Source organism: Lepus europaeus, chromosome 10 (genome assembly GCF_033115175.1).
Source record: "Lepus europaeus isolate LE1 chromosome 10, mLepTim1.pri, whole genome shotgun sequence".
NCBI lineage: Eukaryota > Metazoa > Chordata > Mammalia > Lagomorpha > Leporidae > Lepus > Lepus europaeus.
This window is the reverse complement of record NC_084836.1, coordinates 19,080,700-19,096,552: the sequence shown is the minus strand read 5'-3', so window position 1 is coordinate 19,096,552 and position 15,853 is coordinate 19,080,700. Positions and strand designations below refer to the sequence as shown.

General features: G+C 44.8%; 1 protein-coding gene across 2 annotated transcripts in view; it reads left to right on the top strand.

The window, feature by feature from the left end:
• CHPT1 (choline phosphotransferase 1) overlaps nucleotides 1-15,853 on the top strand; it is a 34,416-nt gene that overhangs the window by 816 nt on the left and 17,747 nt on the right. For both annotated transcript variants that reach the window (XR_009866973.1, XM_062203040.1), the window contains exon 2: nucleotides 15,041-15,188. Coding sequence is in view for 1 of the 2 variants with exons in the window: in XM_062203040.1 (XP_062059024.1) it covers nucleotides 15,041-15,188 (148 nt within the window). In the remaining variant the exon portion in view is untranslated. The remainder of the gene's footprint in view (nucleotides 1-15,040; nucleotides 15,189-15,853) is intronic.

Genomic DNA, 15,853 nt, shown 5'->3' with positions numbered 1-15,853 from the left:
AAGAGGCCACTTCCTCTTTGCTTCACTGACTTTTTCATGAAAAGCACACCAGGATATTATCGAGGTAATGATCCTTGTCATCACTACACAGGGATCAGAGAAACCAACTTTTTTGTTAGCGATCGTTGTGTTTGGTCCATGTTGGAAGAGTAAAAGGCTTTGGACAGCTGGTAATCACCAGGTCCCCTTGGGCTGAGCGTGGAGAGGGATAGGCAAAGGGTGGGGTTCCCTGCTGTCTGTAGCTTACTGTATGTAGTACATAGGATAACTGTTAAGTGGTGTATTGTGCGACAATGCTTTCTCTTCTTTGCCCTCCAAATAGTGAATTACCTTTGTAGTCATATTTGAGTTTAGGTGCTTGGAGGATTAGTGGGGATTCAGGTTGGATTACAGGGATGCAATGAAAAACACTTCTGTCCCCCATCCATGCACACGTTTAAATATATATACATATATATATATATATATTTGATGGAGCCTGCATTTGCCATTGGATTGATATGTTTATTGTCCAGTTCTTAGCATTCACTTTGGCTAATCATTGCCATATTGTTTGAAAACACTAAGCTGCTTTAATATTTGTTTTTCGTTGCCTATTCCCAGAATTTCCCAGAAGGAGAGTATTAGAATGGAGAGATCGTTGGGGCAGAGCAGAGGACTTGGCTTCTTATCTGCTGGGCCACCACAGACCTATGCCCGCCCAGCCGATTTCACAAGGAGGCAGTGAGGATCGAATGATAGATGATATGTGGCGAAATGGAGAAAGCTGTGATTTGCCCCACAAATTTAAAATGTTACTTGACCCACAGGAAGTGGTACTGTTATTAAACAATGTCCTGAAAATGCCTAATAGAAATTAGCTTTGATTGGGCCTAGGTTGGCCTACAGTGTTTGGGTGCTTCTCAGGCCGGTCGATTGTGTTGTGGACTCCGCCTTGTTATTATTAATTTAAGAAGCACTTTTGAGCACTTGCTAAGGGCAGGGCATGCAGACAGACCAGTAGCTTTTCTTTAGGGGAGTAAAGGGCAGCCTGATTGAAGTAGAAATTTCTAATTAGTTTTTAGGCTCATGGAGGCGCTTTTCAACAAAGATAGGAAATTGAAATATAACCCAACAAGGGGAACTCAGAGTTAAGATAGGAAGGTAGGAGTAGAAGAGGGTTGCTGCGTAGGCTGCTCAATGGCTGATGCAGTGAGGGGAACCCTGACAGCATCTACAAGGCTCCTTTGAGAAAATCCCAACACCAGTGTGAAAGGGCATGGCGGTTTCTGGCTGTTTGACCTTCAAAGCCGTAGAACTCAGGACCAGGTAGGAGTCACACCGAAGTGGGCCTGACTCCAAAGCTCAGACTCTTCTTGCGACCTCCTGCCACCTGCTGACTTGGAGTTCCCGCCTTTCTCTGCCTGTGTCTGATATACACAGGTGTGGAAAGCGCCTTCACATCTTAGGTTTCACATTCGGTTTTTAAATTTAGGTGCCGCTTATCTGCTCATTAAGGGAGTAATGCTGACTACATATCTGTATTAAAGTTTGAGATGTATGTGAACTACTGTGTTGATTCCTGGGACTGACTGTGGATAAAGGGAAATTAATAGAAAAAAATGTGACGTAGATTAAACTTCTATAGAGGTGCTCCGAGATACTTTTGAGGCCCTTTCTGCTCTAAGCAGATTGAACCGCTTATTACAGCAAGGGTTTCTCTCCTGCGTGTCCCTCTTTTTTGCTTCCGTTTCCTTTCTTCTATCCCCCTTATCTAACTACCTCTCTTATGACACTTCTCTTCTTTCTTCCATGTCAGATCAACCACTTAATCCTCTGACCTCCCATAACAGTGACAATCATTTACATTTATTGAGTATTTACAGGCTTTATTTTAAGCTGATCTTGTTCTTTTATGTCATTGGATCTTCTCAACAACCTTTTGATTAGCTACTGTTAATATCCCTGGTTTGGGGCGGGCACTGTGGCATAGAAGGTTAAGCCTCTGCCTGCAGTGCATGCATCCCATATGGGCGTTAGTTCAAGTCCCCGAATGCTCCACTTCTGATCCAGCTCCTTGATAATGCACCTGGGAAAACAGCAGAAAATAACCCAAGTGCTTGGGCCCCTGCTCCCACATGGCAGACCCAGAAGAAGCTCCTAGTTCCTGGCTTTGGTCTGGCCCAGCTTTGGCAGTTGTAGCCATTTGGGGAGTGAACCAGTGGATAGATCGAACCATTTCTTTCTGTCTCTCTGTCTTGCAAATAAATAAAATAATTTTTTTTAAATCCCCATTTTATAAATGAGGAAACTAAAAGGAAATTCATCTCTCCTATGGTTACAAAGCTTTAAGTAGGGTTGTGTGCATCCTTCCTGAGCTAGGACAGCCTACCAGATTTTAAGTTTATTTGTGTAATCTCCTTAAGCGTAGTGCCTTGCCTGAAATAAATGCATAGTAAATATTTGCTGAACTGCATGAATGAAATATTACAGGGTAGTCTTGAGAGAGGATGGTTTTCAGTCCTTACAGAGTTTTAGTAATTCTTGGATTAAATGCTTACCAGCTGCTTGACATGGGTAATTTTAAGGAGAGTAAGCAATTGTTAAGGCAACCAACTGGAGAAAAAAAGAATTGAGTTGTCTCCTTTGGATCTTGACAAAGCAATTCTCCATGCCCATGATACTAAGTGTGGAGTCCCTGCCGCATCCCTTGGCTACCTAACCCTAAAACAGAACCACAGATTCTTAGAGTTGGAGAGGAAGTTAGAGCTCATTTAATACAATTCCTATGTTTATCTAAATTCTAGCTCCAGCCTAGTAGGGATATTGTATCCCACTGCCCCTTCACTGGCTTTCTCCCTCAGGCCTGGATCTCAAAAACATCTTATATTTCCTCAGTCTTTTCCTACAAGTTCCCCTGGTTTAATGTTTTAACAGTGGATCTAATCGTGTGTGTGTGTGTGTGTGTGTTTAAATTCCTGCTTTCCTAGGAGAGCTGCTTAGAACATGGTAGGGCTCTGCTGGGCTGATTCCAGACTCCTCTGCTTAGAACCTCGCCAGGGTTTCTGCACACCTGAGCCATCACGACTTTTCCAAACCCTGGATCGGGGACTCCTTACACAGGCCCCCTTGTAATTAACTTTCTGCCAAAGACTGTAGCTTTAGTATCGGCCTTGTGGAATGTACTGGCAAATGGATTCACGTTGGTTCAGTAAAGTAGCTTTCTCGACTGTGAAACCCTCAGCCCATACCCTTGTGGGGCTGGTGGAAACTGACCCCATTGTCTTTTACTTATGAAATGTTTCTGCCCTGCTTTCTCTATCTTGGTGTATGTATCTCTGTTAAAAGTGTGTTTGAGGCAGAGAGGTTCCTAGCTTAGGACCAGGTCAAAAGGTGTTGAATATTACATTTATTAGTTTATGAAAGTTGAATCAAAAAAAGCAAGTATAAATGAAGAAGTCAGAAAGACCTTAAGAAATGGCTTATATCTGTTTAAATAACAGATCATGGTTGCTTTTGTACCATATAGTAAAGAGTTAATTTGTTGGGGGAAAATAAAGAAGGCAATAACCTGCCAATTCCAACTCAGATTTTTTTTATAGGTTGGGTTTCCTTGAGATTTTTATCACCTACTCCTTTATTTTTAATTAAATCATTTATCACTCCTCACTTATTAAGACAGGGCTCTTGTAAGGAAGTGACCTCTGTTATTAAAACAAAATAGGCCGGCGCTGCGGCTCAATAGGCTAATCCTCCGCCTGCGGCGCCGGTACACCAGGTTCTAGTCCCGGTCAGGGCACTGGATTCTGTCCTGGTTGCCCCTCTTCCAGCCCAGCTCTCTGCTGTGGCCCGGGAGTGCAGTGGAGGATGGCCCAAGTCCTTGGGCCCTGCACCCCATGGGAGACCAGGATAAGCACCTGGCTCCTGGCTTCGGATCAGCACGATGTGCCAGCCACAGCGGCCATTGGAGGGTGAACCAACGGCAAAGGAAGACGTTTTTCTCTGTCTCTCTCTCTCACTGTCCACTCTGCCTGTCAAAAAAAAAAAAAAAGAAAAGAAAAGAAAAAGAAAGAAACAACAACAACAAAAACAAAATATACGCTGCAGGCTTCTAGGGAATGAGAGTTCTAGAAGCGGGGCCGGGACGAAGTGAGGCAGACGCAGGCCTCGGGGTGTACAGAAGCACTTGCCGGCCAGGACAGTGAATGAATGCCTCCTTAGTGAATGAATGCCTCCTTGAGTTCTGTGGCCGAGGTGCCTCTCACCACGCCCTCGGTCCACGCTGTCCGGAAGAGCAGCTGAGGGTAACGTGGAGGTAACCTCTCCGGTCCCTTTGATTCCTGTGGCTTCACTACACTTGCCAAGGAACCAGCCATTTCTCCTTTAACATTCCCGTTCAAGTGTGGCCGAAACAGGGCCCTCCTGAGGAACACAGAAAGAAGTGTGAGCCCCCAGTGCATAGCGCTCCTGCCGCTTGGCTCCCGTGAGGTTGAAGAACGGTTGGATTTGCCCGGAGAGTCCGTTCGCGCTGCTCTCCTGTTCCCTTTCCCACAGTGAGAGGCTGGCATTTTCAGCAAGGCTCCTCTCCAGCTACAGAGGTCTCAGGCCAGGAGAGCGCCCTAGGAGAGCGCCCTTTGGCCCTGCAGCACCGGTTTTACTACCTTTGTGCAGGGAGCTTATCACCTGCTGCGTTGCCTGAGTGGAGGCTCTTCCTGAGCTTCCCAGAGGAGGTGGGGTGGACACCGGGAGTCCCTAAGGCCTTCCTGGCTGACTGACCTGACGGTCATCTTATCCCACCTGACAGTGATCTTATCTGACAGATAAGATTCTTTCTTCTTGGCAGCCTGCTAACACTTAAAAGCCATTTATCTGTCCTCTGCCGGCTTCCTTAGTAGTTAGAACTGGTTTGTTCCTACATGTAAAGGACCTTAAACATTGTGTATAGAAAAATGGAATTGAGAGATAAGTTTATTTTGGCACAAAAATTGTTTTTGAAACCTGTGCATAGTTTTTTCATCACATATATTTCCACAAACTTTTTTTTGAAAATTCTCCTTCCCCTCTCATAATTTGAATTTTAAAATGTCTGTGGCTTAGGTTGTCCAGGTAGAAATGTTTTCATCCTTTTTCCCTTGAGACCTCCTCCTACAAACAAATAGAATAAAAGAAGGAGGAAAAATGTATAATGTAAAGGAAAATCCTTTTTTTTTGGAAATTTTTTGAGCTTTATAACTGAGAAGTGGTGTACTCTTCATATTCTCGTCTATTGAAAAAACCACATCTTTGGCAGATTATCATTCACTTTTATGAAGTAAAGTGATTATTATTATTGAATCATTGTTTACAGGCAAAAGAGAAAGGGCAGTTGTCATTTTAAGATAAATAAAATAAAATACCATCATGATTCAATTTCCAGTGTTTAAGCTGATAGAGGAATTTAGTTTCCTTTTATCTTTTTTTTTTTTTTTGACAGAGTGGACAGTGAGAGAGAGAGACAGAGAGAAAGGTCTTCCTTTGCCGTTGGTTCACCCTCCAATGGCCGCCGCGGCCGGCGCACCGCACTGATCCGATGGCAGGAGCCAGGCGCTTCTCCTGGTCTCCCATGGGGTGCAGGACCCAAGCACTTGGGCCATCCTCCACTGCACTCCCGGGCCACAGCAGAGAGCTGGGCTGGAAGAGGGGCAACCGGGACAGGATCCGTGCCCCGACTGGGACTAGAACCCGGTGTGCCGGCGCCGCAAGGCGGAGAATTAGCCTAGTGAGCCGCGGCGCCGGCCATCTTTTTTTTTTTTTTTTTTTTTTTTTTTTTTTTAAGATTTATTTATTTGAAAGTCAGAGTTACACAGAGAGAGAAGGAGAGGCAGAGAGAGAGAGAGAGGTCTTCCATCCGCTGGTTCATTCCCCAGTTGGCCTACGGCCAGAGCCGCGCCCATCTGAAGCCAGGATCCAGGAACTTCCTCTGGGTCTTCCATTCGGGTGCAGGAGCCCAAGGACTTGGGTTGAAGTAACACCTTGACAGTAGGGACTCCATTTTGGAGAACCTGAGACTCCATTTTGGGAAGGTGCCCCCCCCCCCCCCCCCGTGAGACTCTGGTCTGAAACTATGATCTAAAACAGTTGAACAATAGCATCACACTTGGCAGAGCATAGAAACCCCCTAGCATGATCGCCCAAGCTTGGAAGTGGATAGGCTGCACCAGGGTTAATGATAAAAATGTAATTTGTCTATGTCCTACATATGATTAAAACCAATACCTGGATTAATGTCAAGATTAGAATTGGAATTGTTAAGATTGTAGCTGGTATTGTCAAGATTATAATTGATACTAGTTTTGCATAGGTTTTAGGTCAGCTTGACCCCAGTAACCATGTATTCCCCTCCCGATTTTGTGGTTTTTGCCTTTATAAACCCTGTTGCTTTGGGCTTCAGGGTTGAGAGTTCTTTAGGGCATGAGCCCACTCTACACCGCCTGCAATAAAGGACCATCAAATTTTATCAGTGTGTGGTGCTCCTTTGTTTACACTCGCTCAGGTACAACAGGGTCATCTTGTACTGCTTTCCCAGGCCATAGCAGAGAGCTGGATCGGAAGTGGAGCAGCCAGTGCTGTGGTGCAGCTCCGGCCATTGCAGCCATCTGGGGAGTGAACCAGCAGGTGTAAGACCTCTCTCTCTGTAACTCTTTTTCAAATAAATAAAATAAATCTTTTTATTTAAAAAAAAAAAAAAAAAGGAAGTGGAGCAGCTGGGACTTGAACTGGTGCCCATATGGGATGTCAGCACTGCAGGCAGCGGCTTGCTCACTATACCACAACTCTGGCCCCTCATTTTATCTTATACTGGACAGCATTTTGTACCTTTACATGATTATGAAAATATAGGAGCCAGCGCTGTGGCACAGCAGGTTAAAGCCCTGGCCTGAAGCACCGGCATCCCATATGGGCACCGGTTCTAGTCCCAGATGTTCCTCTTCTGATCCAGCTCTCTGCTATGGCCTAGGAAAAGCAGTAGAATATGGCCCAAGTCATTGTGCCTCTGTACCCACATGGGAGACCCGGAAGAAGCTCCTGGCTCCTGGCTTCGGATCGGCACAGCTCCAGCCGTTGCGGCCATCTGGGGAGTGAACCAGAGGATGGAAGACCTCTCTCTCTGTCTCTACCTCTCTCTGTAACTCTGTCTTTAAAAAAAAATATATATATAAAGAGAATATAGATTTCCACATATGTGAGAGTTTGAGGTGGAAGCCTTGATTCTATAAGAATTCTTCGTTTGTTTACACTCATTTTATTTGTAGATTTAAAGATCTTAATTGATCATTATTTGAAGAAATGGCAAGCTCCCTCTGTGAAACCTTAAGACTGTGTATCCTTGCCCTTGGTTAAATCTGGTCCTTATTTCATTAAGAAGACTACTTCAGAACTTTGCATTTTTAACGTATTGCTGCCACCTATGAAATAATTTAAAACCCAGGAAACTGTCATAGAAACAGTACATTGTTATAAGGCCATGAACACCATCCCCTTCTGTGGTTTCTGCTGTTGGGATCTTGCATTAGCCGGAGATACCAGTGCTCTGATGAGCATACCTGATAGGGTAGAAAGCCTCTTTTATTTGCAGAGCAGCTTTAATGTTGAAACATTTGTGAAAGGCATATTTTTGAAGTGGAATACATAGGATTATACTGACTAGAAATAGGCACATTAGCATTCTTTGCTCCTTGGGGAAATATAGGTAGACAAGGAGGTACACCAGGCAGGACATGTGAGTGCTTTGCTGAATTGAGTGGGAAGAGTGTTTAGGAAGGGAACAGCCATAAAGCAGTCTCAAGCCATAAATAAACCCACAAGCTAGACATGAGGACTGGAGCTGTGCTGAAACTGATCTATTGGTTGTAAGAGCTTGTGTTCATGCCATGAACTTCTTCTAAGATTAGTGTGGGAGGGGTGGCCAGAGAAGCCTCGAGAACATGACGGCCCTGCCCCGATTGCTGTGATACACATTGAACAAGCATTTTTGCACAGAGACCTTTTTTTGTCACACTTGGTCCCACATACTCTGTGCCAGTCACTGTGCTAGGGGACTAAACATGTGACAATGAACAAGAAAGACACACTCTACTTCCATCAATTCAGCCCTAGAAAGTGAAATATTTGGGTGAGGAGAGAGGAAAAGGGAAGAGACAGTTGGTTTCGAGTTTTGGTCTGGAGGGAGCTTTGAATGGAGAGTGGTAAGCTGATGCTGTTTTTCTCTCTGCATTGTAGAGAGGTAGGGAGTGGCTGGGTTAAGGCCAAGGAGAAAACATAGATGCCCCCTCTCTCACTTTAACATGGAAACTTGAAGGTTTATTTTATTTATTTTATTTTATTTTTCACTTATTTGAAGGAGGTGAGGGAAAGAGCTTCCATTCACTGGCTTATTCCCCAAATGCCCTCAACACCCAGGGCTGGGCCATGCTGAAGCCAGGAGCCCAGAACTCCGTCTAGGTCTGCCATGTGTGTGCCAGGAACCCAAGAACTCCATCCAGGTCTGCCATGTGTGTGCCAGGAACCCAAGTATGTGGGCCATTGTCTGCTGTCTCCTGGAGTACACATTAGCAGGAAGCTAGACTGGAGGCCGAGTAGCCAGGACGTAAGCCAGGCTCTGCTGTATGGGCTGTGGGCATCTCAAGCTGCAGCTTAACCACTGCACCCAGCATTGAAGAGCCCTGGACCCATGGAGTCTTTCCCAAAGAATGCTGAAGGGTATACAGGATTTGGTCAGAGGTGCTGTTCACCTGTGCATGCTTTCTGGAAAACCAAATCAGATGTAAGATGGAATCAGCTAGTAGACTATCGGGCTCGCCGTCTCCTTTCTTCCAGTGTGCGCTTTGTGCCTTTGAGACTAAGGTAGAAGTGGATGGCTTCAGCGTTGTCAGTTTATTTTGTTTATGCTTCTGTAAACAGTTGCAGTGTTTTGTTGTACTTCTCAGCACTATGGACGTTTTAAAACTATAATGCGGTTTTCTCTAATCTTACAATGAATAATAACAACATGCTATAAGTAATTCAACTAACTAGAAACGGTAAACTTTCCCCAGTACTTATTTTTATACAGCTGTTTTACAGTGGTGTAACTGAAAAGCAATTTAAATTTATTAGTGGAGTTTTTTCTTTTAATGACTAGGAATTATGATTTTTTAAAAGATTTATTTTGTTTATTTGAAAGGCAGAATTAGAGAGAGAGAGAGAAAGAGAGAGAGAAAGAGATCTTCCATCTGCTGGTTCACTTCCCAGATAGCTGCATTAGCCAGGGCTGGGCCAGGCTGAAGCCAGGAGCCAGGAGCTTCTTCTGGGTCTTCCAAGTGGGTACAGGGGTCCAAGAATTCGGGCCATTCTCCACTGCTTTCCCAGGCTCATTAGCGGGGAGCTGGATCAGAAGTGGAGCAGCTGGGACTCGAACTGCCACCCATAAGGGATGCCGGCGTTGCAGGAGGCAGCTTTACTGCCATGCCACAGTGCCGTCCCCAAGGGAATTATGATTCTTAGTCATTATTTTGTTTTCTAGAATAAGCTTATATAATGTATTATAATCTAATATAGTAATATAAGCATTCCATGAAGTCACATCAGATTCATCATTAGAAAAGTTACCACTTAAGTTACCATACAGCCTTGTATTTGACTACCATGTAGACTTTAGGGAGAATAATGTAGGTTGGTGTGTTTGCTCTGTAGGGACTTCCGTGGTATTCTGTTAAGTTCTGATCTTAAAGGGTACAGTAGATGTTATGAAAACTATATAAATAAGAACTTTGAGTGGTAGGCATCTGACATGCTGCAAAAGTCCTGCTATTTGGAGTAGGCTCCTTCTCTGGCAGCAGTCTGGTATATTGCTATGATTATCATGCACGCGGTTTTTCCATCCTTATGTTAGAATATATTTGTATTAAAATTGTAAAAGAAGTTCGCATCAAAGCTGGAGTTGTGTTGAGGTGGTTCTGTAGGTCCCGCGTCCTGCAGGAGTTGCTTCTCTGTCTGTCCTCTTCAGGGGAAGGCTGGAAGGGAGGGGGCTGCTGGGCCTGGCCCCGGCATCCCCAGCACGTAGGCTGTCTGCAGAGATGGCAGGTCAGAGAGGTTGAAAAACGCAGACTGGTGAGAGCCTCCACCTGTTTGCATCTGCGGTGGTAACCACAGGGAAGGGGAAGGCAGGTCTGGCTCCTGGGCTTCGGGAAGGCCGGAGAGGAGGGAACAGGTACCGGCAGACCAGTGTGCTTTTCTGGGTATGAGGGGCAGAAGGCCGGGGTGCTGGCAGGCACTGCTCTGGCCTTCACCGCCGCTTGAAATTGCCTTGTCGGAGGGGAATGTGCTGCTCAACAGGTTTGCAAGGAAGAGGCAGCGAAGAGTTCAGATGAGACGCTGTGTCCAGGCTGCAGCCCCTGGCGTGATAGATCTGTCTCCAGAGTCAGGAGACCTGGTTCGATTGCTGGCCCCAGGCCAGCTGCAGGCCTTGGTGGGAGTGATACCTCTCCCTCTGTTTCACTTGAGTCTTCGTCACAAGGACACAGTAATGACTGCCCCCTCTCTGAGGGTATGGGTGCCTTAGTAATCTTATCTCTGGTCATGACCAATGGATCAGGAACATGGATCCAGAAACTGTACTGAATAAACCTTTCACTTTCAGGCTCTGCCAATTTTTTTTTCCCCTCTATTTAAATCCCTAACTCCTCGTGTATCCCCATGAAGCAGTGTTGCACTAGGGAACCTGGCTTGATTTCCCTTCTCTGAACGAGGGGCAGAATGTGATCTGGGGGCAGGGCCACTTGCAGTGGAAGATGTCTCAGCTGGAGGATTTGCTGTCGAGCGCGTCATTTAAGGAAAGAGTGATAGAAATAGACGAGAGGAAAAATGACATTTTATGTCACCTCATGAGTTTTAATAACCTCAGTTTCTAATTGTACATATATTTTAATTATAACTTTGCTCTCCCAATTTAAGCAGTATGATTTTTCACAGTAGGAAAATAGGTAAAAAAGTGCAAGTTTGAAAAGGGTTGGCTGGTGCTGTGGCTCACTAGGCTAATCCTCTGCCTGCGGCGCTGGTACCCCGGATTCTAGTCCTAGTTGGGACTAGAACCATAGCTGGATTCTGTTCTGGTTGCTCCTCTTCCAGTCCAGCTCTCTGCTGTGGCCCGGGAAGGCAGTGGAGGATGGCCCGGGAAGGCAGTGGAGGATGGCCCAAGTGCATGGGCCCTGCATCAGCATGGGAGACTAGGAGGAAGCACCTGGCTCCTGGCTTCAGATTGGCGCAGCACACCGGCTGTAGCGGCCATTTGGGGAGTGAACCAACGGAAGGAAGACTTTTTTCTCTGTCTCTCTCTCTCTCACTGTCTAACTCTGCCTGTCACAAAAAAAGGAAAAAAGAAAGAAAAGGGTTAACAAGATTGTTCCCTGCCAAAGTTTACTCTGGGATTCTTTCAGAAGATTCTAGGTCGGTTGTGTAGTGTTTTGTTCTCTGAGTGTGTGTGTGTATTTTCTTTTTTGTACTGTCATGATGATATCTCAATTCTAGTTTTTAGCTGGCTGTTAAATTGTTTCGTAGTTTCCAGATAAGCCTTTGAAAGCGTACTATTCAGAGCTGAATGTGATATTTTCATATGCATTTTCATAATTCAGGTTAATTCTACTCTTATTTCTAACATATACTGCTTTTCTATTAAAGAAAAGAAACTTAATTCCTTTTAAACAATTATTAGTGCAATCAATAGTGCTTGGAATGCAGTATTAACTAATATTTTTAATAAGTTTAGTTTACAGTAAACTTGTATTTACTTACAAAGATTAAGGAATGAGATAGGTCAGATTGGTTGGGTATTTGTAGAATTGCCACATACATCATACATAGGTTGGTAAGGTAAAAAAATTATATTTGCCACTAAAAGTGTTCAAAACCAATTTAATGACAATAGCTGACCTTTGCTAAGCACTTACTAAATGCCAGCATCTGTGTAATTAGCAATCTAAAAATGTTTGCATCAGATACAATAAAAGTATTAATCACATCTTTGAGATGAGGTAACCAAGGCTTAGAGAGTTTAAAACACTTGGCCCAGTCACATGGCTGTTAAAAGACAGAGCCACAGATGGCAAAGTTTAACTTAAAAATTCTAGTCCTTAGCAATTTTGCTAGCCTTTCCTCCAAAATGTATAATTCTGGGCTGACCATTTGTCCCAGGAAGACCTTGTAGTAGCTGGAGTATTGGGTAGAGTTCTCAACAGTGTATTATTTTAGCAGTGGGCACGAAAGAGTCCTAATCTGAGGGCTTCTCTGGAAAACCTTCTCAGAACTTAAAGTTCAACCTCAAAGGGATCCAGTTAATTTACCGGTACCTTAACTGCAGCCAGCATATAGTACATCTTAGGGAAAAACAATGTAGCACCCCAAAATATAAAATTCACAAGGTTTGACCTCTAATAAAAAAATTCTCAATCATGCAAAGAAACAAGAGAATAGGATCTACAACTAGGCGTAAAATGAACCAATATAATCAGAGCCAGGAATGATAGGAATAATAGATTTAGCAGATGGAGACATTAAAATCATTTTTATAAATGTGCTGTTTGTGTTCAAGAAAGTAGGGGAAAGTATGCATATAATAAAAAGAGAAAAGCCTCCAATGAAATCTTTTTTTTTTTTTTTTTTGACAGGTAGAGTTATAGACAGTGAGAGTGACAGAGAGAAAGGTCTTCCTTCCATTGGTTCACTCCCCAAATGGCTGCTATGGCCAGCGCTGTGTCGATCCGAAGCCAGGAGCCAGGTGCTTTCTCCCAGTCTCCCATGCAGGTACAGGGCCCAAGCACTTGGGCCATCCTCCACTGCCCTCCCAGGCCACAGCAGAGAGCTGGACTGGAAGAGGAGCAACTGGGACTAGAACCCAGTGCCCATACAGGATGCTGGTGCTGCAGGCGGAGGATTAACCAAGTGAGCCATGGCGCTGGCCTCTCTCCCATGAAATCTCTAGAATTGAGAAGCTACAGTATTTGAATTGTGAACCACAGTGTGAAGTCAGTAGCACATTGGATACTGCAGTAGAAAAGATCAGTACATTTGCAGACTGACAATGGAAACTGTCCAAAAGGATGCATAGGAAAAAGAACCAATAGTAACTGAACTGGGCATTGATGATCTATGGGGAAGCAAAAAGCAGCATACCTTAACTCTGGGTCTCACAAATAAGGGAGAGGGTATGACATAAAAAGTATAAGAAAGAATGGATGGGAAATTTTCAGATTGGATGGAATCTATATATTTATATACCCAGGAAGCTTAACAAACCCCAACTAGACAACTTTTTTCAAAACCCACCAAGGTGTATTATAATCAAATTACTGAAAGCCAGTGATAAAGAAAAGACAAAAAAAAAAAAAAAGACTATTTGAGAGAAATGAACAGCAAGCAGTCAGTAAACATGAAAATAGGTCAATTAAATTGATACAAGTTGATCCATAGAAAAAGGACTTATTGACTGCCCTTTTGTGATAGTCTTCCTAGACGTATTCCACTTCCCCAGGGCCCTGTGTGATGACAACAGTGGTCACTGGATTTACTCTCCTGCCTTGTATAATTAGAACGGCGATAAAATAAAAGGTGGTGAACTTCACATTTTGGGCTGCTGGATTTTCTCCCCCTGAGATGTAGTGATGCTGGCTGCAGTGAAGGTGTGAGGAGTTACCTGGCTCCTTTTCCGGCGGGATTTGAAGTCCTGTCCGTGCTTTCCAGAGGAGCCTTTATACTAGGGCTGTTCTGGGCCCACTGCCAAGACAATGCACCTCTGAGAACGTTACCCAGTGCCCCAGGAGGTACAGGGTCTTTCTGCTCTGCCTGCTGGGGCATGAACTATTCCCAGCCTTGTGTGAGCTTCCGGACCTTCCACTGAGCAGCGCTGCTTTCCCTGACCTTGGTTAGTAGTAGTGTTGTCTCATCCAGGCACAGGTTGGTCTGAGATTTAAAGGTGCCTTGTACGGACTCCACTGCTCATGCTCCTTTCTCTGTGCAGCACCCTTCTCTCCCATCCTCCCCTCACACATTCCAGCTGGCTTGACCTGTGCTCTAATTATTTCTCCCCAACACAGCCACACACACCACTGGGCTCAGGTTGGGTCCCTGTTCCTGCCCTGTGGCCTAGGCGGGGCCTGTGGACAGTTAGCTGGAGCCATCCTAAGGCTCACCTCACTTGCTTCCCCTTCTCTTGGGAATCCTAAGCCTTTGCTACCTGTGGGGTCTGACAGCCTCTGTTCGTGGATTTGCTTGCCTTTCTAATTCAGCAAATTGGGAAGTAAACCCAGCGCGTGCTACTCCATTGTGAATGAAAGCCAAGGTCTGTAGTTTGCCCTTAAGTTCTGTGTTCATACCAAGGACTTACTGAGTAACTTCAGATCTGTGCCATCAACACTCACACATCACTGAATGACAGGACTACATGCAGAGAAATGCGTCGTCAGGCGATTTAATCACCGCGTGAACATCATACAGTGGACTTACACACACCTAAATGGTGTAGCCTACATAGGCTGTGCGGTACACCGTTAGTCCTGGGCTGCAGACCTGTTTTACATGTTACTGTGCTGAATGCCACAGGCCAGTAAAACACAATGGTGGGTATTTGTGGATCTAAACATAGAAAAGGTATGCTAAAAACACGAGGTGATTGGAATTTGCCCTTGTACACGTGGTCAGCCTTTGACCAGAACGGTTATGCGCTGCGTGACTCTGAATGGTGTTTTATTAAAAGAGCTGTGGTCCAGGGAATCAAGACCTAGGCCCTGATCCTTGCTTCAGCCATTTCGCTCCGTGTTGCTTACAGTTGGACCTCTGTGGCCTTTTACCCAGCTGACTTAGGGCAATTCATTTGATTCTTCAGTTTATTTTTTTATTTATGGAAGGCGGGTTATCATTGTTCTTCATGACACACTGAAGTGACACAAAGCACAAACATGAGAAAATAACATCAGTTGGCTTAGGTTGAAGTATCTTGAAACAGAAGCTCGCTTGTGGCCTAACAGTCTTTATGGTTTATGTTTATTCCTAGGCACCATACTGGACATACCTTATTTGTGCACTAGGACTCTTTATCTACCAGTCGCTGGATGCCATTGATGGGAAACAAGCCAGAAGAACTAATTCGTGTTCTCCTTTAGGAGAACTTTTTGACCATGGTTGTGACTCTCTTTCCACAGGTAAATTAATGGAGGTTTTTTTTTTCCCCCTATAATTTTGTGTTCCTGGTTTTGTTTTTTTTTGTTTTTTTTGTTTTTTTGTCTTGATGGCTTTAAAAACCTACAATTGAGCTGTTGGGTCAGTTTTTTGGGAGCGGTTTTTGTACAGTATTCAAGCATTCATTTTGTTAAGTGTTTCTTATTTTTTATTTTTGAGTTTACTTATTTGAATGTTGGAGTTACAGAGAGAGAGGGGGAGAGAGGAAGAGAGGGAGAGAGAGGAAGGAAAAAGAGAGGAAGAGAGAGGGAGAGGGAGAGAAAGAGAGAGAGAAAGATCTTTCATTCACTGGTTCATTCCCCAAGTGGCCACAATGGTTATTTTAATGACTGTTTTATATCACTTAAAACTCTGTGTTTCTAGGCCGGCGCCGCGGCTCACTAGGCTAATCCTCTGCCTGTGGCGCCGGCACACAGGGTTCTAGTCCCGGTCGGGGTGCCGGATTCTGTCCTGGTTGCTCCTCTTCCAGGCCAGCTCTCTGCTGTGGCCCAGGAGGGCAGTGGAGGATGGCCCAAGTGCTTGGGCCCTGCACCCGCATGGGAGACCAGGAGAAGCACCTGGCTCCTGGCTTCGGATCAGTGCGATGCGCCGGCCGCAGTGCACCAGCCTCGGCAAAAGGAAGACCTTT